We start from the raw sequence: 23,567 nt of genomic DNA, 5'->3' as shown, positions 1-23,567 counted from the left end.
CCACTCAGGGAGCAGAACATTGCATCAATTAATCCTTCTTCACGCTCACAGAAGTGGCTAAGAGAATGCTTGGTAATGCTTGGTCGCCGACGCTGTACAGCAAGGTCACAGATCCAACCACCAGTAGAATCATCGCAATAACGGTGCCTGTCAGCAACACAAAGGGTCTAGAGAACCGTTGACCGTCAGCATTCAATTATAGTACTTGAATCACGTTGGCATACCCGCTGACGTCTTTTCGCTCGCAGCTCTGACCAGCCCATCTTTCCGTCTTGACTTTACTTCCCTTGCCAGTCTTAGTCACGCCGCAAGTGCAGATAAAGCATGTCCGTCCAGCTTTAGAGGCCTCAACGCACTGTCCCCTCCCAGAACACGAAGTTGTGCTATTATTGCAGATATCTAGAGTCGTGAAACACGTCGAGACCGAGCCAATAGGTTGCTGCGCGGGAGGGTTTGGAAAAGGAGATTGGCTTTGGAGAGGTTGAGCTTGGCGTCTCTCAAACGAGGATGACGAAGATGAATCGAATGTAAGGATTGCGAGATTAAGCTCAGCGGCATCGACAACGCGCTCCAAAAACGAGCGAACGTCATTGACCAAATGGGTATACTCGTCGCTAGAAGAGCCATGAGTTTCGCGAAGCTCTTGGAGCTTAGTAAGTTCCACGGCTGCGAAAGCAGAGTCTTCTGTCGAGTCGAAAAACGACGAAAGTACGTCGATGTCCTCAAGTTGCCCCAAATGAGAATAGAGCGATGAATAAGTGTGCCTAGCACGATGCATGTAGGTGGAAATCACGGAGGAGAGGGAGAGTATAGGGTCGGCTTGGGGCATAGGCAGCGTGAACGCAAGTTCGAGTGAGGATGGCAGGACAGCTGGATTCCGTAGATGAGCAAAGCGTCTATTCGAGATGCAAGAGCAAACCTTGTGCATCAACTTGATTAAGAATGAGCATCAATGCGCTGGTTTCCCCCTGACCAACGAAGGTCTCTTCCTGATAGCTGGTGCCCGAGATATCTCTTAGAGTTTCGAACACCTCCATTCCAAGATGGCGTGAAAGCGCAGCACTGGCGTCGTCTGGCGATAGAATAGTGCGTTGATACGACGCCGGGGGCGAAAGATATACATTTATTGCCTGTGAGACGTGTACTGCTGCTGATAACAACAGACATAGGGACACTGAGGCCAGCATTGTCGACGGTTGTGGCCTGGCAGGAGAGATTTGTCTGTGTTTATGTACCTGTGTCCACTTGATTTAGGACTTGATTTATTGTATTCGCTCTACCTACTACTTGATTTCCACCATGCAATCGCTACTCGGCCGTTTCGAGAGACTTGCTCTTCCGTTCAATTGGTATACATTGGCCATTCAATCGCTCGCTATTTACCTCATCCTCATTTTAGCCCCTTTGCTATGCCTACACATAATCGCCACCAGAAGCCACGCCGTGCTCCGCCTGAACTGCCACTCGAGCTTTGGTTAGAGATATTCCAGTTTGCCACCTATGTTCACCGCTCTGTTACTATCAAGCCCTTGGACCCCTTTACCCTCAAGCGCACATCGACAAACGCGATGGGAGCGAACACCCCAGCCCTCGCGATGCGGACAAAGCTTGCCCTGGTGATGGTGTCTAAATCCTGGAGACAGGTTGCCGTTCAGATGCTTTATGAGCATGTAGTCATCCGGAGTCCAACAAGAGCCGATGCCGTGCTGAGAGCACTCATGTCAAGCAATCACACTGCCGACTCGCCCATCGACAAATCACGATACGGGCAGTGGACGCGCCATATTGAAATATATACGTATTCGCGAGGTACGGGCAACATCCAGTATTTGAAAATCCTCTTCCGCATTTTCCAGCTTTGTCCAAACCTGCGAGTGCTAAGTGGCACTTGGATCCATCCATTACCACTTGATTTTCTGAACTGCATATCCCGTTTGTACGGGCATTCACTTCAGGGGTTATATTGGAATGAGCAACGGCCACAGGAGGTAGCTGATTTCTGCACCCTTGCCGGACCGGAATACCTGGCGTCATTTCGGGCCCTAAGGGTCTTGGACCTTCGACACTTCGTTGGGGTTGACCTGTCCAAGCGAGATAAGTCAGCCCCTCGCCAAAGTCTCCCTCTTGTTGAAGACTTAATCGTCTCAACTCACACTCGAAGTCTTGCAATGGCATCTGCCCTGTCCTTACCCAACCTCCGGAATGTCACCATGAAGACGCCAATATCAGGTGTTCCCGACCTTCATCAGGTCTCGATTTTTCTGCAAGTTCACGGACATTCGTTGATCACCGTTGATTTACCGTCGCCCTCTCCCGACTCTGAGCCTGAGCCTGACAGCACCCTATCCCGGAGGACGGCTCACCACGTCAATCCGGACGTCTTCCTGCAGCCCGACGTTTGTCCCAATCTCACCTCACTCACATTTCCGATCACCTCGCCGCCGCTGTCTCCCTACGTTCATAAAGCGCTCCGTCGTATTGGTATACGTGGTATTCGCGCGGATGGGCTTTATCCCGATAAACCGACGACGGGGAAGGCACACTTAGTTGCCATTAACTCAACTCGATATCCTAATTTAGAGCTGGTTCAGACTGTTGGTTTCTTGGTTGACGCAGACACAGACGGTTTGATCAAGGATATTTTCATCTGGTGGGTTGAGAAATTCGAGAAGCTTGGGATTGATTTTCTCGACGGAGAGGGTGTCTTATGGGCTTACACTGAACCCAGCGCCGAGGAGGCCATGAAAGAGGTTAAAGGCTCAGACATCTTTGTACGAGAGCGAAAACCTGAAGCCAAAAACGAGAAGGAGAAAGGACAATCGGATAACGTAAGAGTATTGTCAACTGCACAGACTAATTCTCTGATGTATTTATCAAGTAACCCTTTAGTCTACGCTATATAATCTATACACAAACCGCAATAATTGCTTGTGCTGGTGACCTTTGAATTTCGTTGAGGCGTGTCGGCCAACTTGTGTTGAAATCAACATCAAATGTCAAAATAATCCCCATTCATCTAGTTGTTGTGCTGTCTAAATTCCTGAAGAAGCGGAGAGAATACTACATAAATCCCCGCCAATAATTAATCCATGGGTATGAGGATCTCGGCCACCCGCTACTGGTCGAGTTTCTCGGTTCATAACCGGTCCAAAACGCGCATTGCCATCTCGAATCCAAGGAATGTGGCACCATTTGCGAATGGTGATCTGCTCACTGGTAAGCAGGTACCGGCAGAGAATAGCGAAACGCTCACCGAATCAATGTTGGGCCAAGTCCACGTGTAAATGCCCCAATACCTTCTGTCCGCCAAACAGTGCGTACGCAATCCAAGGTAGACTTGTATTTCTGTCCAGTCGACGGGGAAAATCCATCGGTTTGCATCCGCGACTTGATCATATCTATGGGGTATATAACCGCCCAGAGCTTCGAAGTGCGTCAGAACTGAGAACTTTGAACGTTGTGCGGGAAACTAACAGCATAGCCAGCTGAAGCGCCATATAGAACAGCGTTCGCTGGGCTGATTTGGTCTCGTCTAATGCCCTTCTTGCCCATCTCCCATTGAACAAGTTTCTCATACGCCAGGAAGTATACGCCGTATCCTGAAGCTTCGCGCAAGAGTGTGACTGCCTGGCCTTTGTAGATGCCGGCAATGCCATGTTGACTATATATCTTCTTTATGGCGTCATAGGGTCCCTTGTAAGTCGGATTCGTGTTCGATTGGGTTTGGAGACCTAAAGTTACCCATTAGAAGAAGAAAAAACAGAATGATTAGGGTACGCACGAATTCGAATATGCTCCACTGGGCCTGATACAACGCCGTTCGCTAGGCCAGCGAAGACTCCTGCTGTGAAGAGCTGACCACCACCAAGAGTCTTCCCCGCTTCACCTCCCTTCCCAGCCGCGAGGTTCTGTGCCGCAAAGAGACGTTTGGCATATTCCAGTGCACCAAACTGTATTGAAACGCAAACTCCAATTCCAAGGAGTGGCGTCAATGTTCCCTATGCGATGTTACAAATATAAGAGGGAGAGTCATACGTGAGCTCTTACCTTGTAAAAAGCCAGAGGTCCTTCATTTTTCAGAATTCCTCCAGCACAGTGCAACATCCCGGTATACGTGCCCTTTGAGGCCGTTTGCATCCGCTGGAATTTGGTTAAACTTGACAATTGAACATTTCTCTTATGACTCACTACTTTGACGATATCGAAGGGTTGACCAACAAGAACCTGGAATAGTGTGAACAAGCCACCTCGCGTGCAACGGAGGAAAGCACTGACCTGGGCAATACCCCCAACGGTTCCAGCCGTTAGATCCTTGGCAGTCTTCGACATAGTGGGAGGAGACGGAAGTTACGGTGTTCTGCTCAAGGGGGTCCTAGGATTAAAAAAATAGACCTGGGGTCGATTTTTTTTTTAAGCCCCTACTGGCTTGACCTACCTACCTACGTAATCAGGCACGTGTCCATATATGGTAAGATGACATCATCATTTTCATCGCTTTGTTCAAGATGCCTCGCAAACCCAGTTTTGTGAATCTATTTCCTACCAAATGCAATGTAGATGATACTGGAATATAGGTGAGTGACTTGTAATTTTTATTGTATAGAACATATTTTAATGTTGGCAGATCTAAGTCTGTTGGCAAGTCTGGCTTATCCAAGTTTTGCAATTGGGCATGTGGTGTTTTACATAATTGGTATCAAGAACAAGTTTCTAAACAACTTGCCAGTAACTTGTAAGTGATGTTTAGTGACTGTATTTCTTTGGTTGTGCCAGCTTCCACCTTCAAGATGAGCTTTGTGACATTGACACTTGGTGGAGATTAGATAAGCTTGAAGAAATATTATATAATGCTTCAATATCATTGAATTCAGACTGATCTACATGCTTTGGAGTGCACTAGCACTACTAATTTGCAGGGGATGGCCTTCCAGGACTGTTTTTAGATCATTTTGTAGAGGGTTCCATATTTTTTTTTTCTCAGCCTGTGGCTGACCTACCTACCCAACCCCCGGTCGGACTTTGGAATCCTAAGACCCCCTTGGTTCTGCTCAACCTTCTCCATCCGAACATTTTCATCTTTAGAAACAGAAGCAAACTAAACTGATAAGATAACGGTCACACATAAATACCCGTACACAAAACGCGCAAACCAACAAGGAACAGTTTTCGAACGGTTTTCCGTTTCTTGTTTCCGCTCCTTGTTTCCTTCCTGTCTATTATTGAGGAGAGCGATGTCAGAGGAAATTCAGGTTGAACATTCAGCCGACAGCAATGGACATAAACGATGGGAAGAAGAGGAAGAGGAGGAGGAAGACTACGATGAGGTCGAGGATGACGATGATGAAGATATAGACGCAGAGGCGGAGGAGATAGCCAGGCGGTTGGGAGAGCAGCTTTGGGCGGACATCAGCAAAGGCACTGTCGAACAACCCTTGATTTCTTCAACGCATCCGACCTCACCACATTCTTTCAGAAAGGGAGAGGAAGCCGTGGTTTCCACGATGAGAACAATACTTGCTCTCGCTGAGAATGACCCAATCGCCCGGACAACTCTTGCTTCCACCGCGGTCCCGAATCTGGGTGGGGTTTCGGTCTTCGATATTCTGCGACAGAGTGTGACCTGCGCCCATGTTGCAAAGGAAATTATATCACCTCTCAGCCAGATTCTTGTTACTCTCGCCATGTCCGAAAGTTTGTTTGGGAATCTTCGCAACTCCGAAATTGCTGCGCACCAGCTTGAAAGTGGGAAACGCAAGCGTGAAAAAGCCGACGAAGGCAGCGTTGATTTTCGAGCGCACAAGCGCCCATATGTCGCGGATAATGAGCTGCAGACCTCGGTAACTGAAGCTGTACACATCGTATGCCAGGCTCTGGGCACATCTGCCCCTCAAGCTCTTGACCCTACTTTTATTTCGTCGATACGCCTTCCGTTACACCAAACTTTTCTCTTCGCCGTAACTTCATCTGCGGCGGGCGGTCCAGAAATGCATGCCCTCCAGGAAATTAGCGGTCTCATCCAGGTTATTGGGGTCCTCAGCGGCATTCAGATAGGACAGCCTTCAGACTCTAACATCCAACTTCAACAGCCCTTCCCACAGGGCCCCGCGTACCCTGGTAAATCGTTGACTTTAGCAACAGACATTGGTACAGCAGTCTATCCCTGCCTTGTGGCCGGCTGTAAAAAGGTGTTTTCTCGACTATATAGCTTGCGCGCTCACCAACGGAGCCACGCAGTAGAACGACCCTATCGCTGCAGCGTGTGCCCAGCGTCGTTCGCGCGAAACCACGACCTTAAACGTCACATCAAGCTTCACGATAAGAAAGCGTGGAAGTGTGGCGGATGTCAGAAAGTATTTTCCCGAAGAGACGCCATCAAACGACATAAGAATGGTGGGAAAAATCGTGGCCCAAAGACAGACATATGCCTTGCAGCAGACGTCGTCGAGGTTGAGTTAGAGGAAAGGCAGGGAGAAGATTTGCTTCGTGAAGAGAGAAGAGCGAAATTGTGGAATGGCATGGCCGTAAGCCACATTGGTGTCTCGTCACTTTCAGCTCCATTTGCTGGTTATGGGGAGAATGCGATGGAAGAGGGCGAAATACACCCAGCAGTAATCGCCCAAATTCAAGGCTCCGTTATGAGTCTCCATGGGCTTTTACAAGCCTATGTTGGTCATGCACTTGGTACGGGACATCCAGGCCCTCCCCTTGCAGATGCTGCAGCTGGCCAGGCGACCTTGGCCAGTGTGATTGCACGGGCGCAGTCGCAGAACCTTCCTGCCGCAAACTTGCCAGCAAATTCAGCTGGCGAAGCAGTTAGTCGCACTGACCATGTTCCGGCAATTTTGCAATCGACAGATGAAATTGCGGGGTCAAGTACGGATGAGGTAGCAAAGAATGGAGACAACGATACTGTTGTGCCATCCCTGTCTATGTATGGCTTATCTGATGAGCAAACAAAACTACTCGAGCTGGCGATCGCCAACGCAGCCTCTGCTGCACAAGCACAGGCAGAAGCTGAAGCCGCTCTGGAAGAGGAAGAAGACGACTACCAGGATGATGAAGACTACGATCAAAGCGATGGTGAGGCCAACGTAGATTAATGCATACAAATGATTTCAAGATGCTACAAGTAAGTCCGTTTCTTTGTCGATACAACGGCCTTTTGACGCAATAAATACAGTGTAGACGAAGTTCAGTCCATTCAAATCGCCCGACGATCCTAACCGTTAGCTTTTTCTTCAAGAAGGCGAAAGAATAAAAATTGAAGCAAGTCTAACGGAGAGGTGGCGACAAAAATCAGAAACGCTCTATATCGTTTTTGCCGTTGAGATCTCACCATTTACATCTTTGTTTTTCCTCCATGGGTCCGCCGAGAATCGTATCGCGCCCCCACATTGGCATCCACCCTCATCCACTTTTCACGGCTCTCTAAAGACTCCCGTTTCCATGCCTCCGCTATTGCCTGTGCCGGAGACATGGTTGGACTGGGTGGGCACACATTCTTTTGGGCGCTATGCGGTGATGGTGAATTGGATTTCATCTGTCCAGCAACAGGAGCATACGCTTCAGAAACGGAGAGAAAGACTTAGAGCAAGGGCGTACAGCAGTCGGCGTTTCGTCAACGGGTAAAAGAGAACAACACCTATCCATTCTTAAATCAACATTTCGGCCAAGGGGTGAAGAGAATGCTGGAATCAGTATACTTGAGCTCGTCGGACGGAACAGTCCAAGAACCAGGCGTTCTTACACCCGCAAAATGTAGCACAAAGGGGGTCCCAAATGAGGAAGGTTGAAAGGAAATTCCTTTCCAAACTTCAAACGTTATGCCGCTTTGGGAATGTTGCCCGTGCTGTCAGTGCGGACAACGAGGCAAAATGCAAGAGGAAATTTTGTTTATGAAGAGCGGAAGAAAGGCTCGGGACGAGGAAAGGCAGAACCGCACTTATAATCAGGTAATCGAGGAACGCGGATGTCGCATTTTAATTGATGGCTCCACAATCTTCCTTGTCGCGAATATCGTACAACTACACGCGCTCACCGAGTTCAATAGAAAACTCGTGTTATACGCAAGGTTGTACCCTTCGATTGTCCCAGAGCGGCGCGAACGAACTAGAGCTAATTGAAAATAGTCGGTGTGACCGGAGGCTGTTGAATTTTGGGATTTGAAGCGTCAGGCAGAGCAGAAACTCTCGAACAGATGATCGTGGAGGGAAAGAACGTAGGCTCCTTCGAACAACAAGTAATATAGTCTTCATAGGTTGTCGCATAGCGATGCAGATGCCGAGGCTACGGTGAGGCACTCCCTTGTACTGTAGATCCAATGATTTCAATTTTCAATCCTGGCTATCTATGACGCTCTTCACTCAGTCACCACCTCTGGGTGACAACTGCGAAATTCGAGGGAGGTGGAATTTTTTTTAGAAGGGTCTGAGCAGGGCCAAAAAATTGGCTGATGAAAAGTCAAAAAACAAAAAACAAAACCTTGCGCTGGGATGGATATATTTATGGATGGTTCTGGGACTTCGATTAGCCAGAGTTCGCGTTTAAAAATCAGAGTACAATTCACTGCAGTCTTTCCAAGACTTCCAAAGTGAGTCATAACGTATTTGATCAATAAATCAAACATGAACAATACTCCTCAAAAAACAGAACTTCGTCAATTCTTTGACGGAAAAAGCGGATATAGATTGGATTAGACACAGGACGCCCTGTCTCAAGTTTTTGTGGCAGGGGTATCGAGGTACTGGTACATAATTACTATAAATAAGACCCAATACATGTCAATGATATCCGGGGTCCGGGGATAAACTAGACTCTGACATTCCGTCCACAAGGTGTTGCTCATAGAATGATCAGTCGCCAGTTGATACCATAGTCAACGACTACAAATCCAGGCGCACAGCGCGATGACAGTGAAAAATGAACGCCACTGGCCTCCATTATGATGTAGATCCGGCGCAGATGATGATGCTGTTGGGCTGGCTGACGAGTGAGATGCGGTTGTATTCGATTGGTATGCGCCACCAGTTAGAGTTGCCTCCCCTGGAGCACCGGCGTTAACAGACGGTATTGCAGCAAGCGGAATGACACACTAATTGAATCGAGCAGGGTATCATTGTAGTCACCGCCAGCCTCCCACATCGAGAAGCCTCTCAAACCTTTTGAATGGATGAAATCACCTTTCGCCGCGAAAGATTGAGCATTATCGAAAGACACATAAACTTGAGAGGTGGCGTTATACATGTATGGCTAGAACAACATGTTAGCCTTTTTTACACTGAGTGTGACGAAAAGTACCAACTGTTTGACTGCAATTATCGTATCGATATGCGATCCCAGTTTTGGTGGTTCCATCTGTGTTTAAAAAGCCTTCCTCCATTAAGCCCCAGTAGGTGTATTCCCCGCCAGGCCCTTCGCTAATTCCACAGACGTCGATACCCCCAACTCCGGACCATTTGTCACCAGGTGGAGTGTTACTGACATTGTATGCAGGGTATGGAGCCAAAATTGATCCGGACGTGAACGCCAATTTTTTGGAAACACTGTATCCATAACCATACGCAGGAACACCCAGTACGATTTGGTCAAGATGCATCCCCGCAGCAGACCAAGCGTCAACTAGTCTTGCAGCTGAGCTCCGCTGACCGCTGACAGGGGCGCACAAATCATCGAGTGGTGAGTTCGGACCTACTCCGAAAGAAGGATTTGATCCCGTATCATAATTCATGACTGTGATATAGTCCAACACATCGCCGAAGGCCGAAACGTTTGTTGAAGGAGAACCGGATGCGTCTGCAAATGGGGCTGCCACTGGAACCGATATGATGAGCTTACTCCCTGTTGTAGTGGTGCGTAGTTGTTGAAGGAAGGATAGAAAATTAGCTGTATCTTTGGGATTGACAGTGTTACATCCGATTCCTTGCATACCAGGGTATTCCCAGCTTGGAAGAGTCAGCGGAAACAGGTAGGCGAGTTAGGTAAGATCGTTTACTCAAAGTCCAGGCCATCCAAATCATATTTCTTCGCCAGGGTTGTGACAGTATTAACGAATGTTGTTCTGTTTATTGCCGAACCAACGTTCGACGAGTACCACCGCGACGCTGTCCATCCACCTATTGAAAGACTCGCTTTCACATTCTTCGAAGAGGTAATCATACGAACTGGCGCTTGGGAGAAAAGTGGACACGACGCACGTTTTGGTGGGCCAATGTTACAAACTGTTTTAGAAGTGTATCATCGGGCACATCCACTTCGACTACACTCGCGTTCGGTGTGGTTGACCTGTTCTATTTCAATGATGGTAGTTTCAAGTTAACAAGGTACTCACGCAACAGAGTATATCACGTGGGTGTACTTGGACCAGCTGACATCAGACAAAGGATAGTCTTCTGCGTGCCACCCGGTATAATATGCGGAGAAGATGGGGTCGCTTTGCCCCCTCTTCATGGCATCCGAAGCCAGCACAGACGTTGAAAAGAGAATGAGAGGTATCCAGCGCAGCACATTCGCCATCCCTATAGAAAGAGAGGATGGCCGAAGTTGAAAATTCTTGACGCTGGAAGCCATTTGAGGGTCGGTGATGGTGATGCCGGGTGAGAAATGTGGTTATTATTACCACCGCCATCATATATGTTACAACAGGCTCCGATTGTGAAGTAGGTCGTCGCCTTGAACAAGGATGCAAGGACCACCATAAATCACTCGACCTTCCAATCCATTAGTTTTCACAAAATCCACAACATTGGCATCCTCTGCGCCTGGCTGCAACCAAAGTGCCGGGATGGACTGATCTTTGGCTGACCGCAAGATGTTGAGAGTAACCTGGGGTGATATTATTCTCAATATGGTCATCATTCAAACATTCGAAGACCTACTGCGGGCGGTGTAATAATGCTCACTGATGTCTGAGTGGGAAAGTCAAGTTCGGTGATGGACTTTATGGTTGACAAGCCCTCGAGCTCTGTCTCTTTCTAGTCACCTGTTCAGCAGGGGGTTACATAAAGTTTCATCCCTTTCAACTCACAGGGTGCACAGGTTTTACCGACAAGGATCGGTCTTGGTACCATTTAAGAACCTGCGAACTGAATCAAGTTTCAACAAGAATGAGAGGGAATACACACCTTCGTTCCGTACTTTGATTTGTCCTTCGATGCACCGACAACCGCAAAGTATGGGGAGCTCACGAAGAGTTTTTGGATTGAGGTCATGACAGTTGAATGCACACTGACCAGTCTTATATAACGTCACGATCATCATCACGGCGCTCCAAATTATGTGTTATGTGCGAGTCTCGTTATCGCGGCTCAAAACATAAGAACAAGATAAAAATTGTGTCGATATCGACCTCACTCGTTATGTCCTTTCTTCCGCCCCTCGACTCCGTACTACCATCGTGGACTTCGCGAGTATCAGTCCGCTCTGTCCTACTCGGCGTTTTACTTGGGTTTTCACTTTCGGTCACCTCGACATCACTTGCTCTCTACTTCCAACAAAAACGACGGGAACGTGTGGCAGCGAAGTTCACCCCTCGACCCATTGAGTTAAGAAGCGACGAGGTAGTGGCTGGAGTGACGGGACTAATAGGTGCGCTAGCTCAAGTGATCCCCTTCTTTACTTACCGTCGTAGGAAACACACCTTTGGTCAGGATTAACTCCCTGAGTGATGCCCTGGGGGTTGAGATCCTCGGGAAAGCAGAGGTGTGCCGCTCACTCCTCTGGACTTTTGTATTTGCTAATAGCTCATCCAGTTCTTGAACCCAGGAGGAAGCGTCAAAGACCGAGTCGCACTGCGAAGTGGGTTTACGCGTGTACAGAGGCTTGCGTTTCTTGAAAACCGTTCTTCTAGTGATCGAAGACGCGGAACGTTCGGGGTACCTTCGACCATACACAGGTTCACGGATATTTGAAGGAACTGTGGGCTCAACGGGCATTTCTATAGCTACAATCGCTCGTGCAAGGTATGTTTGACCATTTCCCCAGTGACGTTTCTTCCAACTGATTTGAATGCAGAGGATATGATACGAGTATGCAGCCTGTTCATGAACTCCATTTCGACTAGCCTTAGGATAACTCTAGCTATCATCATGCCCGATGACGTCGCTGAAGAAAAAGTCAAGGCACTTCACGCTCTTGGAGCTGAGGTCCAGAGAGTTCGCCCCGCGAGCATCGTTGACAAGAAGCAGGTCCGTACTTCCTCGGAAACACTTCATCTCTAATAATGTGAATATTTAGTTTGTGGTATGCTTCTTTCCTAGCTCCTTCTAGCCCCCTCAAATGGAAAATTCGTAGAACATAGCCCGACAACGCGCAGCCAAGTTTGGACAGCAGGACGAAATCGACGGTAGCAACCCCAGTTCAAAGGTAGTTCACCCCCACACACTCCAGTCCCCATCAGCCTCTGTGCTCGTCACAACAACTTCCCTCAAGGTCGAGTTCGACATGGAGGATTGGCAAGATGATGAAGATTTCTTGGCTAAGCCTAGAGGTTATTTTGCGGACCAGTTCGAGGTTCGTAAATTAGTTGCTTGGTGAATGCCCTTTTTAAATTTAGCAAACAGAATAAGAGCAATTTTGATGCCCATTTTTTCGGGACCGGACCTGAGATATGGAGACAAACAAACGGGCGTGTTGACGCCTTTATTTCGGGAGCTGGTCGGTGATTCGTCGCTCATGGCTTTTTCGTCTGACCCCCGTGCTTTTAAGGCACCGGCGGCACCGTCGCAGGGGTAGGTCAATACCTCAAATCGGCCAATGAGAACGTTCGAGTTGCCGTCGCCGATCCAGAAGGAAGCGGCCTCTATAATAAAGTGGTTTTTCCGAGCTTCGTTTCCAACAGTCGATATCTGATCGCCTTTATGTTTCAGGTTAAACATGGAGTGATGTTCGACCGGAAAGAAAGTGAAGGGACAAAAAGAAGGCATCAAGTCGATACTGTGGTGGAGGGCATGTACGTTGTTCTCTGTTTTGTTGAGATAGGCTGAAGCATGATCAGTATAGTGGTATCAACCGCCTTACAAACAACCTCGAATTAGCACTTCCCATCCTTGACGATGCCTTCCGGTAAGTATACTCGCTTGTCCTTAGTTCTCCTCCGACAAGCATTCACCAGAATAACCGATGCCGAGGCTGTCTCCATGTCTCGCTACCTCGTCAAAAACGATGGCTTATTCTTAGGCTCGAGCAGCGCATGCAATCTTGTTGCTTGTATAAAGCTCGTGAAGAAAATGGGTTGGAAAGACGGAAAGACCGTCGTCACCATTCTGTGAGGCTTGAACAGTCTTCTCTTGAAGACATCAATTCTCACAAAATTCTACAGTTGTGACTCAGGGAATAGACATTACTCAAAGGTAAGGTTTTTTTTTGCCTCTCCCCTCGCAGATATGAACTTTGTGAATTCTCTACAGTTTTGGTGAGCAACTTGTTTTTATTTCATGCCTTGACCTGAAGTGTTACAGGAATGACGAGTACCTACACAAAGCGGGCATCCCCGTGGATCTACAAATAGTGGAAGATCTGCTGCGGCCTGAGAGTCCCGTCTAGAAACTGCGGCACATTCATCTCCATGTCGAATGCATTTTCAGACTAAAAGGATTGCTTAGACGTCGAGCATCATCTGGAGAGCAGAATAGGTGGTTTTCGTCCCAATGGTATTATAGCTAATACAATAAAGTGCCCCGATTTCTATTCTTGCACGACAGCAGAGTTCTCATGCTGTTTTCCGATTGCTATTCGTAGTCCCGCCCAGATGCAGTCAATGAGTGCGGCCCCATTCGCGCATGCAAAGACCAACGTCGAGGCGTAAAAGAAGTTGGCGTTGCCTGTGCCTTGTACAAGCCACAAATGGTGGAACAATGGTAGCAGTAGTGATGCATGCAGATGAAGCAACGTTGTCACTATTGGATGTCTGAAATCTACACAGCAAGCTCAAGTCAGAGAGAATTCTTGCTGGCTGATGATAAACCTACATGGATATACTTCTGGAAACAAAGAGATCATACTCAGGAAAAGCCCTGGATCTGATAACGTTGGATACGCTTTAAAGGTCCCCAGGACGCCGAGGAGGACAAATGTGGCGTAAAGCGGGTCATATCTATTGACCAGCATCAGAATTTACTGGTCACCGAGATAAGGATACTGACTGGAATTTGATGCAAACAGGGGCTATATATATGAGCAGGTGGATCTATGACAAGTGGCAAGGTTAGCTGATTGCATTGGAGCAAGTTGGGTTGACGTACGCTGAAGACCATCAAGAAGAAGGGGCGAAAGTGATCAAACATTTCTGTGAAAAAATACCACCACATCCCAGGATTCGGTGTTAAATCAGGTAGTGTCAACCTTCGGTAAAACGGCTGAAGATCATTTTATGGGGCTAGGATGAGTGACATACGTTGCTCCCCAAGTCTGCGGTATCCAGGCCCAGCTACCAGCCACAAGCGTCGATGCCAAACTGAGTATCAGGGTATATGCAGTGATCTCTCCGAGGAGAGGAATCGTTTTCCGCAGGCTTACTGAGATTGGCCTAGGCGACGCGAGGTGTGACAGAGGATTGGTGATGAGGAGTAGCAGAAGCGGTATTAAAATCACGAGTGACGAAAGGGATAATTGGATGAGAAAAGCGAAGGCTAGGAGGGCTGCAGAGATGTTTCCTGAGGCAATTGATCAGACTGTGTAGCTGGGCCGCAAAGGAAAGGATGCACCATGGCAAGCAAACATGATCGAGAAAAGCGTCAAAGTATTCTCGAGCGAAGAGGTTGAAAGCGCGAGGGTTGACATAAAAATATAAGGATTCAAAAGATAGCTGCACGCGTAGACGAGCTTTAGTTGGGGTTGGCAAAGAATCAAGCAAGTCCACATACAAAGCAGCGATTAGACTGTCTCTCGAAGTGCTCGTAACGTTTTGTCGCGCCCTCCATATTTTTATTAAAGCCCACGCTCCTGCAGCGTCGCAGAGGGTCCATAATGTTGACGACAAGGTTTGTGAGGTGGGAAGGATTGTCGCGAATGTTGCGAGAAGAAGAGGTGACTGGAGACCAAATTAGTCAAGGACACTGATGATATTTCTACGAGATCATACGTGGCGGAAAGTCCCTCCGGAATAAATATCTATGTCATGGTTGAATAGATAGATGCCTTCCTGCACTAAAGGAGAGTGTAAGCTTTAAAAGTCGCGAAAGACTTTCACTGACGTTGGGAGAAGGACGTCAATGGCGAAGAAAGTTGATGGTTGTGTTTCAACACGTCTGGAAGGCTACTGAGAGCAACAAAGAGCCTTGCAACGACGAGAGCGGGAAAGGCGACATTGAGAGAGGGCATGAGCTCGCCTTGGGCTCAGCACGTGCGTCGATGTGAACAATATACGAACCTGGCCGGTTTTACTATCTCTTCAAGCTGACGACGATGTATGTCTACGAACTTCCTACAACAAGCGCAGTCTCCTTCTCTGAGCTTTGTATTGATCAAAGCATCGACAAAGGCTATACCTATTGCATACCCGAGGCAACCCAAGCTCGTGCCAATTTGCACGCCCTACTGAAAGAAAGCAAGCGCACCGAGCATGGCGCTAAAGATTTCCTGGCTTTAGTCAAGGTAAGTTTGCGATCCGGTACCACTCTAGCTCTCTGAGACGGACACACAGATTTTAGTTCATCGAGGAGTATTTGCCTCACCTACGAGGGATCATGAACTGCGTTGCTCATGATGAAATTGGCTTCAGAGTCGAACCTAGTATGGCCATGCTGGTTCTCTTAAAAATGCTGATCCTGATTCAGCAGATGGGTTATAGCCTTCTGCTGGCGATCTACTCTTTCTGCAAACTTGTTCAACAAGTCTCAGAAACTTGCTCTATCTGGTGTCCACGCAGACTACGCCTTCACTCTACTAACCTACGCCTTTGCCCTATCAAACCTATCCAATTCGACAGTTCTTTCTCTTGGTACATATGAACATGATCATGCGATATCAGACACTGAACGAAAAACAAAGGAGGAGCAGTTGAATGTTGCTGTTGGATTCCTCTGCAAAGCTAGTGGCATCTTCTCGTTCATCAGTGATTCGGTTTTGCCGGAATGGCAAGTTCATCGTGCTGGCGGACCACCCGTCCGGTTTAACAAACCTCCAGAGCTTAATCGCGAGGTTGTCATGGCGCTAGCGAGGTGACGGCAGTCCTTGGATGATGGAAATCTGCGCTAACCTTTTCCGCAGGATGTCTTTGGCGGACGCTCAAACACTCGCTATCCGTAAGCTGCTTTCTAAGTCTGCCTACGACAACAACGTCACACCAGGTCCTCCGCTGCCCACATCCCACCCTTCTCCAGCACTCATCGCAAAACTCCATCTCGAGTGTGCGTCGCTGTATTCCTCTGCGCGATCCCTTGCAAAGACTCCTGGGTCTAGCAAAAGTCCTGAAGGACAAGAAGAGGTTTCTACGGATCTTCGAAAGTACCTGGCAGACGAAGCGGCTTTTCATGGCGCACTTTCGAGAAAGTGGTTAGGCGTCGACGCTGGCGAGAACGGCGGTCGGGCCAAAGGTGGAGAAGCGGTTGAATTTTTACGGTGGGCCAAGAAAGACTTGGAAGATCTCAAAGACTCAGGTAAAGGTGTTAGCCTTGGAAAGGCGGAAAAGGAAAAGAAAGGGCAAAAAAAGGAAAAGGTGTTGGACGAACTTGCCAAGGTGACCGTTTTTTATAAGCATTATAAGAAAATGAATGATTCTGTAAGTTTTCTCTCTTATTCGCTGAGAGACAAAAAGCTGATACCTTTTTAAGTTACACTTCCAACCTGTCCCGTCTCAGAACGACCTACAAACACGCATACCAACAGGCCGCCTCGCAATTGCAGCCAGACCTTTCACGCCTCCAGCCCCCTCGTTCGGACCTGGTTCTGTGGACTACATCCGCAAACAAGCAGAGCAAATGGAAATCGCGCGAGAGAACGGCAGTTCACGAACAGATGAGCCAGCCCCGGAACCTTCAGCTAGCAACTATGCGGGTGCTGGAGACTACTTTTAATTGCATACGTCCCTCTTTGTTGATCTGCTTGGAATTACCGACATACTTACATTCAGAGTATCTGGTCTGTGCGCGGGAAAATTGCAGTTTGACTATACGTCGGAGTTTGAATCCTCCGGGCTTGTCTGTGATTCACATCAAGTATAAAAGGGGACCCCTCTTGTCTCCCACCACCTCGCACGTCGGCCCCGCGTTGTAACCACTGTCACAAACGTCGACGACGCCAATTACCAGATGTCGAATAAGATAGTGGTGAGCTGCTCACCAACCCCTTGTCTGTAGTAGTCCATAAAGGTTTTAACATGAATATCTCTTCGTCTTCTTGAGCCTACCATCTACCGCGCTGTCATTGACGATGTCATTGCGGCTATTAAGCCCGAGTTCGACGAGTTTGGTGTTGCTGAAGACGTTCTAGCTGAACTCCAGCATGTAAGTGTGCCTTCGAAGTCTCTCGAACTTGACGCTCAATCAATTGATCTGACTCCCGAATGTCTTACCCTGGGATTTAGAAATGGGAGAACAAGGTCATTGCTTCTCATGTGGCCGAATTTGAAGCACCCCAACAAGCACCCGCCGCGCAGGCGGCTCCTCCTCAACAGCACCACCACAATTATCCTCCGCACCCTATACATATGGTACAAACCCACCCTCATTATGCCACCCCTCTCAACCCCTACGCAACATTGTCGGCTCCAGGTCAACCAACAGTCAAGGCAGAGCCAGTTGACACCCGATACATGCTGAACCCCGGCATACCTTATGCCCTTCCTCCTCTCCCTGGACCAACCCTTACAGCCTCAAGACAACTCCCGCCACCTTTGCCTCCGCATCCGCATCCAGGAGGTCAGACGGGCGTACTTTCTTTCTCTCGACCAGGTCAACCTCAGCCTCCTCCTCCTACTGCCCGGACGTACGTACCGCCGGCGTCGAGTCCACAGCAGCCGCACCGCATACCTCAAGTTGATGGTCCTTCGGGATCGTCGGACGATGATTCCCCTTCACCACCTCACTCCGCTTTTGCTCCGAGGACGTCACATCCATCTTTACCACAGCCTGTTGCACCTGCGCCTCCTCCGCCAACTACTTCCTTGGACTCGGAGGCCATCAATAGTGATTTGGATGACTCGGATACAGAAGGTGAGGAGGACGCTGAAGAAGGTGGTGCTGGAGAATCGGACATCGTATTTTGCACTTATGACAAGGTCCGCGATTTCCCGATGATATGGCCCTCCACTCAATCCGCTATCCAGGTTGCGCGTGTTAAGAACAAGTGGAAATGCATCTTGAAAGATGGTATGATTCACATCAATGGCAAAGATTATCTTTTCGCCAAGTGTACAGGGTGAGACTAATAACTCCACCGCTTTTCAACTTGACTTATACCGCGCAGTGAGTTCGAATGGTAGATGCGCAATTTGCATGAAGTCTCGCCCTTGTACTGTGCCATTGGCTTCTCTTTCTCCTGGTATCCTCACATATATAAGTTTGAAACTGCTCTCGATACATTCACGTTACATCTACCGACCACAATCTATTGCATCGTTCAGGATCTCCCCTGTATACATCACACGTCTCCCATCCCGCACTGTACGTACAATATGCGTCTGCCTGTAGTAGACATGAACGCACCAAAATGGTTTATAAACAATCGCTATAGGGATTTGATATCTAGCATTCTTCCACAACATACGAAAGTGACTAAATAATGTAATACAGGTGAGAACAGGACATATACGCAGCTGATGATGTGCAACAGACAAAGCTTGAAGAAAAAAACATACAAGGGAAAAGGGGATTTATTTACGGAGAACGAGGTGCAAGGAGGCGAAGTGCCCTGTCGTCTAGAGCCTCTCTTCGGTAGGGATGCGATCTAGCGAGTGCAGTCAAAGGAGCAAGAGCACGAGAAGGGCCCACAGTTGAGCGGCAGGTCTCCGCTATCAGAGTCGGGGAGCTTGTGGCTGGTGTTAAATCTGTCGTGCCTGGGTATAACTGGGATGGAATGTTAAGAGGAGGGAGAGGAGAGTGACGCGGCTCCGCCACGGTCTCAACACTGAGTTGTGGGAGAGGTTCCGGCTGCTGAGACGGGTAGGGAGAGTGGGATTGAGGTGAATTGTAGGCACTGGAATCGTCCGAGGTGTACACATAGTGGGGAGAGCCCGTCCTTGATTGTAATGAATTGGTCGTTGGGTGATATGATGGATAAGATGCCGGCTCTTGCCGTGGATAGTTCGTGTGTTCTTGTGGGGGCTGGCGTCGAGGGTGGGCCCATTCAGCCGTTGCATAGGATCCCGGAGCCGAAGATGGCTGGGCACCGCGATATCCATGGTGTCGAGTGATTTCTGGACTAGATTCCAAACTTCTAGGTGAGATATCGTGTGGGGTATGTCCATAGCGCATAGATTGTTGATGGTATGGTTCGGGTCCTCGGTAGTACTGTTGTTCGCGGGGGTGGGGGATCGTCGTCGTAGGAGGAGAAAACTGGGGAGGCGACTGGGAACGATGGTCCCGATGTCCTGAGGCATTTTTGTATGGCTCGTACATGAGAACGGGTTCGTGCGAAGATGAGCCGTCAGGATTGCTTGGATATTGGACGGGGTATGAGGGAAACGGGGCGTATGTTCGGGTCACAGTTGAAGCGGACTTGGATGGATCAGCACGCCCCTGGTCGTCGAGCTTCCCGCGATTCTTGGCGACTCGTGTGCTTTTGAAGAGAGCGTCTGGAACGACGAGATCACGAACGTCTCGAATGTCGTCGATCGTGCCAAGCTGGTCTATCGTTGCTTGGGTAAAGTACGCCGCTTTGAATCAAATCAGCCTGGGGTCAGAAATAGCCAACAAGCCTTACTCAAATGCCATTTCCTACGTCCTTTCTCTGTATCGACCCAGACGGAGTACGTCTGTTTAACGAGCGGGTCCCAATCGCGGGGTGGCTGCCGCTCTGAAGCTGACCTAGGGCACTTAAATATTGAGTTCTCATCTCATCTGTGAACACGCAATGTACATACCCTGCCTCTGGTGTGGGCGAATATTTCTCGTAATAAAACAGAAACTCCTGGAAACATGCAGTTAAGCGGAAAGCGGTGCTCGTATTGTTTTGTTCGGTCACTCACATCACGAACGCGCGACGGCGACCACCTTCTACCTTCAGTGAAGCGCTCTATGCCCAAGCCAGTGATCTCACTGTGGGGGCCTCTCTCTTCCCAGGCGTAGATACAGCCCGACTTGAGAGCTTGCCGCTCATCAGCATCTAGACGCCGTGTGACCATATGCATGAGCTTCTGCTGGACGGCGAAGAATATTTTGTGGGCATCCTGTGTGGAACGAATGCGAATGTTGGAACAAGTTGGCTGTTGCATTGGAAGATAGATGGTGGCACGTCTCAAGATAAAGGAACGTTCATTTTGTGGTGAAGATGTAGTGCCCCTGGTCTGTCATTTTGACCAGTGCTCATCTTAGGTCACGAGTTCATCAGGATTGATCCAATTCAGGCGGAAATGAAAAGCTGCCACTGCCAACTCTGGAGGAACAGGATCCAGCTAGTTGGCTCTCATACGGAACCAGTCCCGCATCGAGATTGCTTGCAGAACTTAATTACTTTAACTACTCAAAATCCTTCCTCTGATCAGATCTTTTATCTTTCCGTTCACTTAGCATTTGTTACCCCCTCTGCAATGATTCATTCTAGTACAAAATACCCGTCTAACAAAGTCGAACAGAGCCACACCAACTGGCATGCCTCGTTTCTGGAATAGCTCGGCGGAATTCGGTAGAACGTGAGATTTCTCAATGGAATAGATTAGGGACTCACGTTCGCGGACTCTGGATTAACTGATCTCGCTTATTTAAATCCCACATCCTAGGACCTAGATGCTAGGAAATACCTCCGTACTCACATCTAAATCCATCCTTCCTTCAAACCTCCGAAGAATGTTGTTGGTCTAGGAAGCAACCATTGAGAACGTGTCTCCCTTCAAATCTCCAAAAGGGTTTTCTATCTCTACTCCTTGAGCAGACAACAAACACCTGCGCACCCCTGTTAGTCGCCGCGCGTCAGCTTCAGGCTGAATTCTGACTTCGGGCTTATTTCCACTCTATCTTTGGAAGATTCGTTACCTTGCACTGCCTATGACGAAACCATTGCTTGTCACACACCTGCCCATACTCTGCTCTCCAGTTACCTCAAAAACATTCACCGTTCCGAATCTTCCGTCTGTGCTTGCGTCTTGCGAATGGGCGTTGTCATCGATAGTGACTATTACCACCTGTGGATAAAGGGTGGCCACCTTGCTCAGGACCGGGACCAGAGAGAGGAACCCCAATTCCTCCTTGAACGACGCCCATGGATGCGTCTTCCTTCGTACCCTGGGCTTGCTTTGGTAGCTTCTTCCCCTTGAACGAACGGAGTCCGGTGGCTTAAGATGCATCTCCTACATGCTGACCGCTTTACCTCGGCGGGTTTTTCCAAGACCTCTGCTTTTGTCTCTGCATGAAGGTGCAGGATCTTTCAGCCACTGATAAGGCGATTTACTCCGGCAATATGCGTGGGAGAGGAAAGCGTCGGATTCGCCTCTTTACTGATGTTCTGGCATAATTGATGATTACATGCAGCTAATGTACGACGCAAAGAAGTACGGGCAATAAAGCGAGTCTAGAATCAATGATCACCCACAGGCTACGCGTCAGGCTATCTTAATTGACATATGATGTTATCTATCGTTCAGCGAAGCCCAGCGGTGAGGGACATCAAGGCTTTCTCGTCCATCGGATGTCGTCGGGGAGGAGGTATATTTTGAAGGTACGCCAACGGAGCGAGATTTTTCATTCCGATGTATGGTCTCGAAGGCGGCACACTACGATACTTGTCTTCAGCTGCACTGATAGTCTAGAAAAGTTATTAGTGTCAACAAAATTCTATACACTAACACATCGAAATAAAGACCTGCCTGGATTTTATTCGGAGGGTAGCACTGGTTTACAGGGGCTACGAAATGCTCATATGGAGAGTCAGGTTCGCGACGAGTTTTCGAGGACCGCGCGCTTTTATAGACCCCGGGCGGGACTTCTAGGGACGAAAGAGCAGGGATGTTGTCGACAATACCAAGATAGTCTAGTGTATCCTGAGTAAAATATGCAACTATAAATTCCAGTGAGCGGTATTTTGATAGAACAAACCAGCCCACATCTTACTGAGGTGCCACTTCCGACGGCCCCGGACTGTGTCCACGAATACAGAATACGTTTGCTTGATTAAAATTTCTCGGCGGCAGCCCTGGCGTGATTGTACCCTACAATACAAGCACGCCGATCAGCTCGTTTTGGAGTCTATGTTAGTAATAATAAAACCGACGTTGTGTCTGAATCCGAGTTGATCTCCAAATCTGCCGCCGTTGGTTCCTTTTCATGGTAAAATAAAAATTCCTGCGAATGCATCGTAAACTCATGCGTCAAAGGCATAGAATCCTGAGCACTCACGTCCCTCACGCGACTTGGGCCCCACCGAATGGAGTCGGTCCATCGTTCAATTCCCAGCTGTCGAAGGTATAGTTAGGAAATGATACTTTTGGCATGCTTTAAAAAGAGCGCACCCCGGTTGCCTCTGCATGCGGTCCCCGTTCTTCCCAGACATACACACAGCCAGAAGAGATAGCACGGCGTTCTTCTGTATCAAGTCTCCTCAGAGTCATAGGCAATAATTTTAGCGACACGGCATGGAATATTATATGAGCGTCGGAAGTCGACCGAACGCGGAGCCCAGTACAAGTTGGTCGCTGCATGACAGGAGGGGACAAGCAATCTCGAATGAGTCACAAGGGCACCGTCCTAATTTATATAGATTCAAGCGCAGAGGGGATGATGATCAATGAGTCAAGCTTAATGTGCGTCTCATCCCTAGAAAGCGCTGGGCAATGCAAAATAGCATTAGTGCAAAGTTCCACAACAACTGCTGATTTCAAACTGCTGTGCTGGTGACGGCAGGACAAGGTGGTTAGACGCTGGGTACGCCGCGATAGAGTTTTAGGGCGATGACATTTTGACGAGGAAGAGGCGGGGTGATTAGGGAAATAAGTTAACGTAGACCATTTAGCTTGATTTAGACATGTTGCGATCACCGATTCTCTTGCTCACCTGATAAGAAAAATGGTGCACAAGTTGTGTGTTCCCCCTCTTTTGACCGCGCGCCTGTGTTCAAGTTGTTCGGATTGGTGTTAGATTGTAGTCATGCTGTTACCCTCGCCAACAATCCTGAGCCGCGATCAAGTTCAAGTGTGCGAAAAGTAGGTATGCGATTTCAGCTCACAACAGCGGCGCTCCAGGAAAGTCCCAAACGAGAGACAAAGGCTGAGAGATATATGCCACATGGAGATAGAAGACTATATTTGTAGCGTTTGGTAGGCCTTTGTGTTCACGTTGAAAACGGGGTTTGGAAGGTTCGAACGGACAGGGAACACCTCATGGTAGAGCATCTGTGACATGAAGCCTCCAGCTGAAAGGATTGAAGCAACTGGCCACCAAAAGGGAACATACTATGGAAAAAACCAGGTCAAATAACATTATACA

General features: G+C 48.5%; 11 protein-coding genes across 11 annotated transcripts; 3 read left to right on the top strand and 8 right to left on the bottom strand.

Annotated features, from left to right (window-relative positions):
* Positions 1–28: 28 nt before the first annotated feature.
* LACBIDRAFT_313887 (uncharacterized protein) lies at positions 29–1,037 on the bottom strand (the record flags this gene model as incomplete). Its single annotated transcript, XM_001877420.1, has 3 exons — positions 29–167; positions 225–870; positions 920–1,037. The coding sequence occupies 3 exons, from the start codon at positions 1,035–1,037 to the stop codon at positions 29–31; spliced, it is 903 nt and encodes a 300-aa protein (XP_001877455.1).
* A 372-nt stretch (positions 1,038–1,409) lies between these two features.
* On the top strand, positions 1,410–2,903 carry LACBIDRAFT_293152 (uncharacterized protein; the record flags this gene model as incomplete). Its single annotated transcript, XM_001877789.1, has 1 exon — positions 1,410–2,903. One exon carries the CDS (start codon positions 1,410–1,412, stop codon positions 2,901–2,903), a length of 1,494 nt encoding a protein of 497 aa, XP_001877824.1.
* An 89-nt stretch (positions 2,904–2,992) lies between these two features.
* On the bottom strand, positions 2,993–5,598 carry LACBIDRAFT_183526 (uncharacterized protein). The gene is made up of 9 exons (XM_001877419.1): positions 5,155–5,598; positions 5,048–5,100; positions 4,276–4,360; positions 4,189–4,224; positions 4,048–4,140; positions 3,782–3,998; positions 3,475–3,731; positions 3,254–3,423; positions 2,993–3,206 (listed from the first exon to the last, which is right to left on the bottom strand). The coding sequence occupies exons 3-9, from the start codon at positions 4,327–4,329 to the stop codon at positions 3,137–3,139; spliced, it is 897 nt and encodes a 298-aa protein (XP_001877454.1). The 5' UTR covers positions 4,330–4,360; positions 5,048–5,100; positions 5,155–5,598; the 3' UTR covers positions 2,993–3,136.
* A 1,463-nt stretch (positions 5,599–7,061) lies between these two features.
* LACBIDRAFT_313883 (uncharacterized protein) lies at positions 7,062–7,682 on the bottom strand. Its single transcript, XM_001877418.1, has 3 exons — positions 7,603–7,682; positions 7,337–7,540; positions 7,062–7,272 (listed from the first exon to the last, which is right to left on the bottom strand). Exons 1-2 carry the CDS (start codon positions 7,648–7,650, stop codon positions 7,340–7,342), a joined length of 249 nt encoding a protein of 82 aa, XP_001877453.1. The 5' UTR covers positions 7,651–7,682; the 3' UTR covers positions 7,062–7,272; positions 7,337–7,339.
* A 1,345-nt stretch (positions 7,683–9,027) lies between these two features.
* LACBIDRAFT_246840 (glycoside hydrolase family 18 protein) lies at positions 9,028–10,512 on the bottom strand (the record flags this gene model as incomplete). The annotated part of the gene is made up of 5 exons (XM_001877417.1): positions 9,028–9,249; positions 9,302–9,941; positions 9,992–10,137; positions 10,194–10,281; positions 10,328–10,512. 5 exons carry the CDS (start codon positions 10,510–10,512, stop codon positions 9,028–9,030), a joined length of 1,281 nt encoding a protein of 426 aa, XP_001877452.1.
* A 75-nt stretch (positions 10,513–10,587) lies between these two features.
* Positions 10,588–11,210, bottom strand: LACBIDRAFT_183473 (uncharacterized protein). The gene is made up of 4 exons (XM_001877416.1): positions 11,121–11,210; positions 11,024–11,074; positions 10,875–10,970; positions 10,588–10,821 (listed from the first exon to the last, which is right to left on the bottom strand). The coding sequence occupies exons 1-4, from the start codon at positions 11,205–11,207 to the stop codon at positions 10,633–10,635; spliced, it is 423 nt and encodes a 140-aa protein (XP_001877451.1). The 5' UTR covers positions 11,208–11,210; the 3' UTR covers positions 10,588–10,632.
* Positions 11,211–11,354: 144 nt separating this feature from the next.
* On the top strand, positions 11,355–13,539 carry LACBIDRAFT_246912 (uncharacterized protein; the record flags this gene model as incomplete). Its single annotated transcript, XM_001877788.1, has 17 exons — positions 11,355–11,583; positions 11,627–11,697; positions 11,748–11,793; positions 11,846–11,957; positions 12,010–12,023; positions 12,076–12,182; positions 12,232–12,237; positions 12,289–12,340; positions 12,361–12,426; positions 12,464–12,507; positions 12,558–12,651; positions 12,724–12,809; positions 12,864–12,946; positions 12,997–13,059; positions 13,109–13,261; positions 13,316–13,351; positions 13,455–13,539. The coding sequence occupies 17 exons, from the start codon at positions 11,355–11,357 to the stop codon at positions 13,537–13,539; spliced, it is 1,347 nt and encodes a 448-aa protein (XP_001877823.1).
* A 141-nt stretch (positions 13,540–13,680) lies between these two features.
* Positions 13,681–15,315, bottom strand: LACBIDRAFT_313879 (uncharacterized protein; the record flags this gene model as incomplete). Its single annotated transcript, XM_001877415.1, has 9 exons — positions 13,681–13,910; positions 13,965–14,089; positions 14,139–14,182; positions 14,238–14,337; positions 14,390–14,648; positions 14,700–14,800; positions 14,859–15,025; positions 15,077–15,141; positions 15,189–15,315. The coding sequence occupies 9 exons, from the start codon at positions 15,313–15,315 to the stop codon at positions 13,681–13,683; spliced, it is 1,218 nt and encodes a 405-aa protein (XP_001877450.1).
* An 84-nt stretch (positions 15,316–15,399) lies between these two features.
* On the top strand, positions 15,400–17,009 carry LACBIDRAFT_247009 (uncharacterized protein; the record flags this gene model as incomplete). The annotated part of the gene is made up of 6 exons (XM_001877787.1): positions 15,400–15,588; positions 15,645–15,726; positions 15,785–16,154; positions 16,204–16,714; positions 16,767–16,938; positions 16,960–17,009. The coding sequence occupies 6 exons, from the start codon at positions 15,400–15,402 to the stop codon at positions 17,007–17,009; spliced, it is 1,374 nt and encodes a 457-aa protein (XP_001877822.1).
* Positions 17,010–18,552: 1,543 nt separating this feature from the next.
* On the bottom strand, positions 18,553–20,365 carry LACBIDRAFT_324201 (uncharacterized protein; the record flags this gene model as incomplete). The annotated part of the gene is made up of 8 exons (XM_001877414.1): positions 18,553–18,564; positions 18,605–18,617; positions 18,639–18,660; positions 18,700–18,707; positions 18,814–19,807; positions 19,855–19,958; positions 20,015–20,061; positions 20,120–20,365. The coding sequence occupies 8 exons, from the start codon at positions 20,363–20,365 to the stop codon at positions 18,553–18,555; spliced, it is 1,446 nt and encodes a 481-aa protein (XP_001877449.1).
* A 1,361-nt stretch (positions 20,366–21,726) lies between these two features.
* Positions 21,727–22,783, bottom strand: LACBIDRAFT_313875 (uncharacterized protein; the record flags this gene model as incomplete). Its single annotated transcript, XM_001877413.1, has 5 exons — positions 21,727–21,891; positions 21,953–22,143; positions 22,197–22,294; positions 22,357–22,538; positions 22,595–22,783. 5 exons carry the CDS (start codon positions 22,781–22,783, stop codon positions 21,727–21,729), a joined length of 825 nt encoding a protein of 274 aa, XP_001877448.1.
* Between the last annotated feature and the right edge of the window lie 784 nt (positions 22,784–23,567).

Source organism: Laccaria bicolor, genomic scaffold (assembly GCF_000143565.1).
Source record: "Laccaria bicolor S238N-H82 LACBIscaffold_5 genomic scaffold, whole genome shotgun sequence".
NCBI lineage: Eukaryota > Fungi > Basidiomycota > Agaricomycetes > Agaricales > Hydnangiaceae > Laccaria > Laccaria bicolor.
This window is presented reverse-complemented; position numbering and strand designations above follow the sequence as displayed.

Coding starts and splice junctions, on each gene's coding strand:
- LACBIDRAFT_183526 (XM_001877419.1), bottom strand. CDS start 4,329: ATGTCGAAGACTGCCAAGGATCTAACGGCTGGAACCGTTGGGGGTATT. Junction 4,225..4,275: donor CCGTTGGGGGTATTGCCCAG/GTCAGTGCTTTC, acceptor ACACTATTCCAG/GTTCTTGTTGGTCAACCCTT. Junction 3,424..3,474: donor GCGCTTCAGCTGGCTATGCT/GTTAGTTTCCCG, acceptor CGCACTTCGAAG/CTCTGGGCGGTTATATACCC.
- LACBIDRAFT_313883 (XM_001877418.1), bottom strand. CDS start 7,650: ATGGATAGGTGTTGTTCTCTTTTACCCGTTGACGAAACGCCGACTGCT. Junction 7,541..7,602: donor TTGACGAAACGCCGACTGCT/GTACGCCCTTGC, acceptor GTTGCTGGACAG/ATGAAATCCAATTCACCATC.
- LACBIDRAFT_183473 (XM_001877416.1), bottom strand. CDS start 11,207: ATGACCTCAATCCAAAAACTCTTCGTGAGCTCCCCATACTTTGCGGTT. Junction 11,075..11,120: donor AATCAAAGTACGGAACGAAG/GTGTGTATTCCC, acceptor TTCAGTTCGCAG/GTTCTTAAATGGTACCAAGA. Junction 10,822..10,874: donor GCATTATTACACCGCCCGCA/GTAGGTCTTCGA, acceptor ATATCACCCCAG/GTTACTCTCAACATCTTGCG.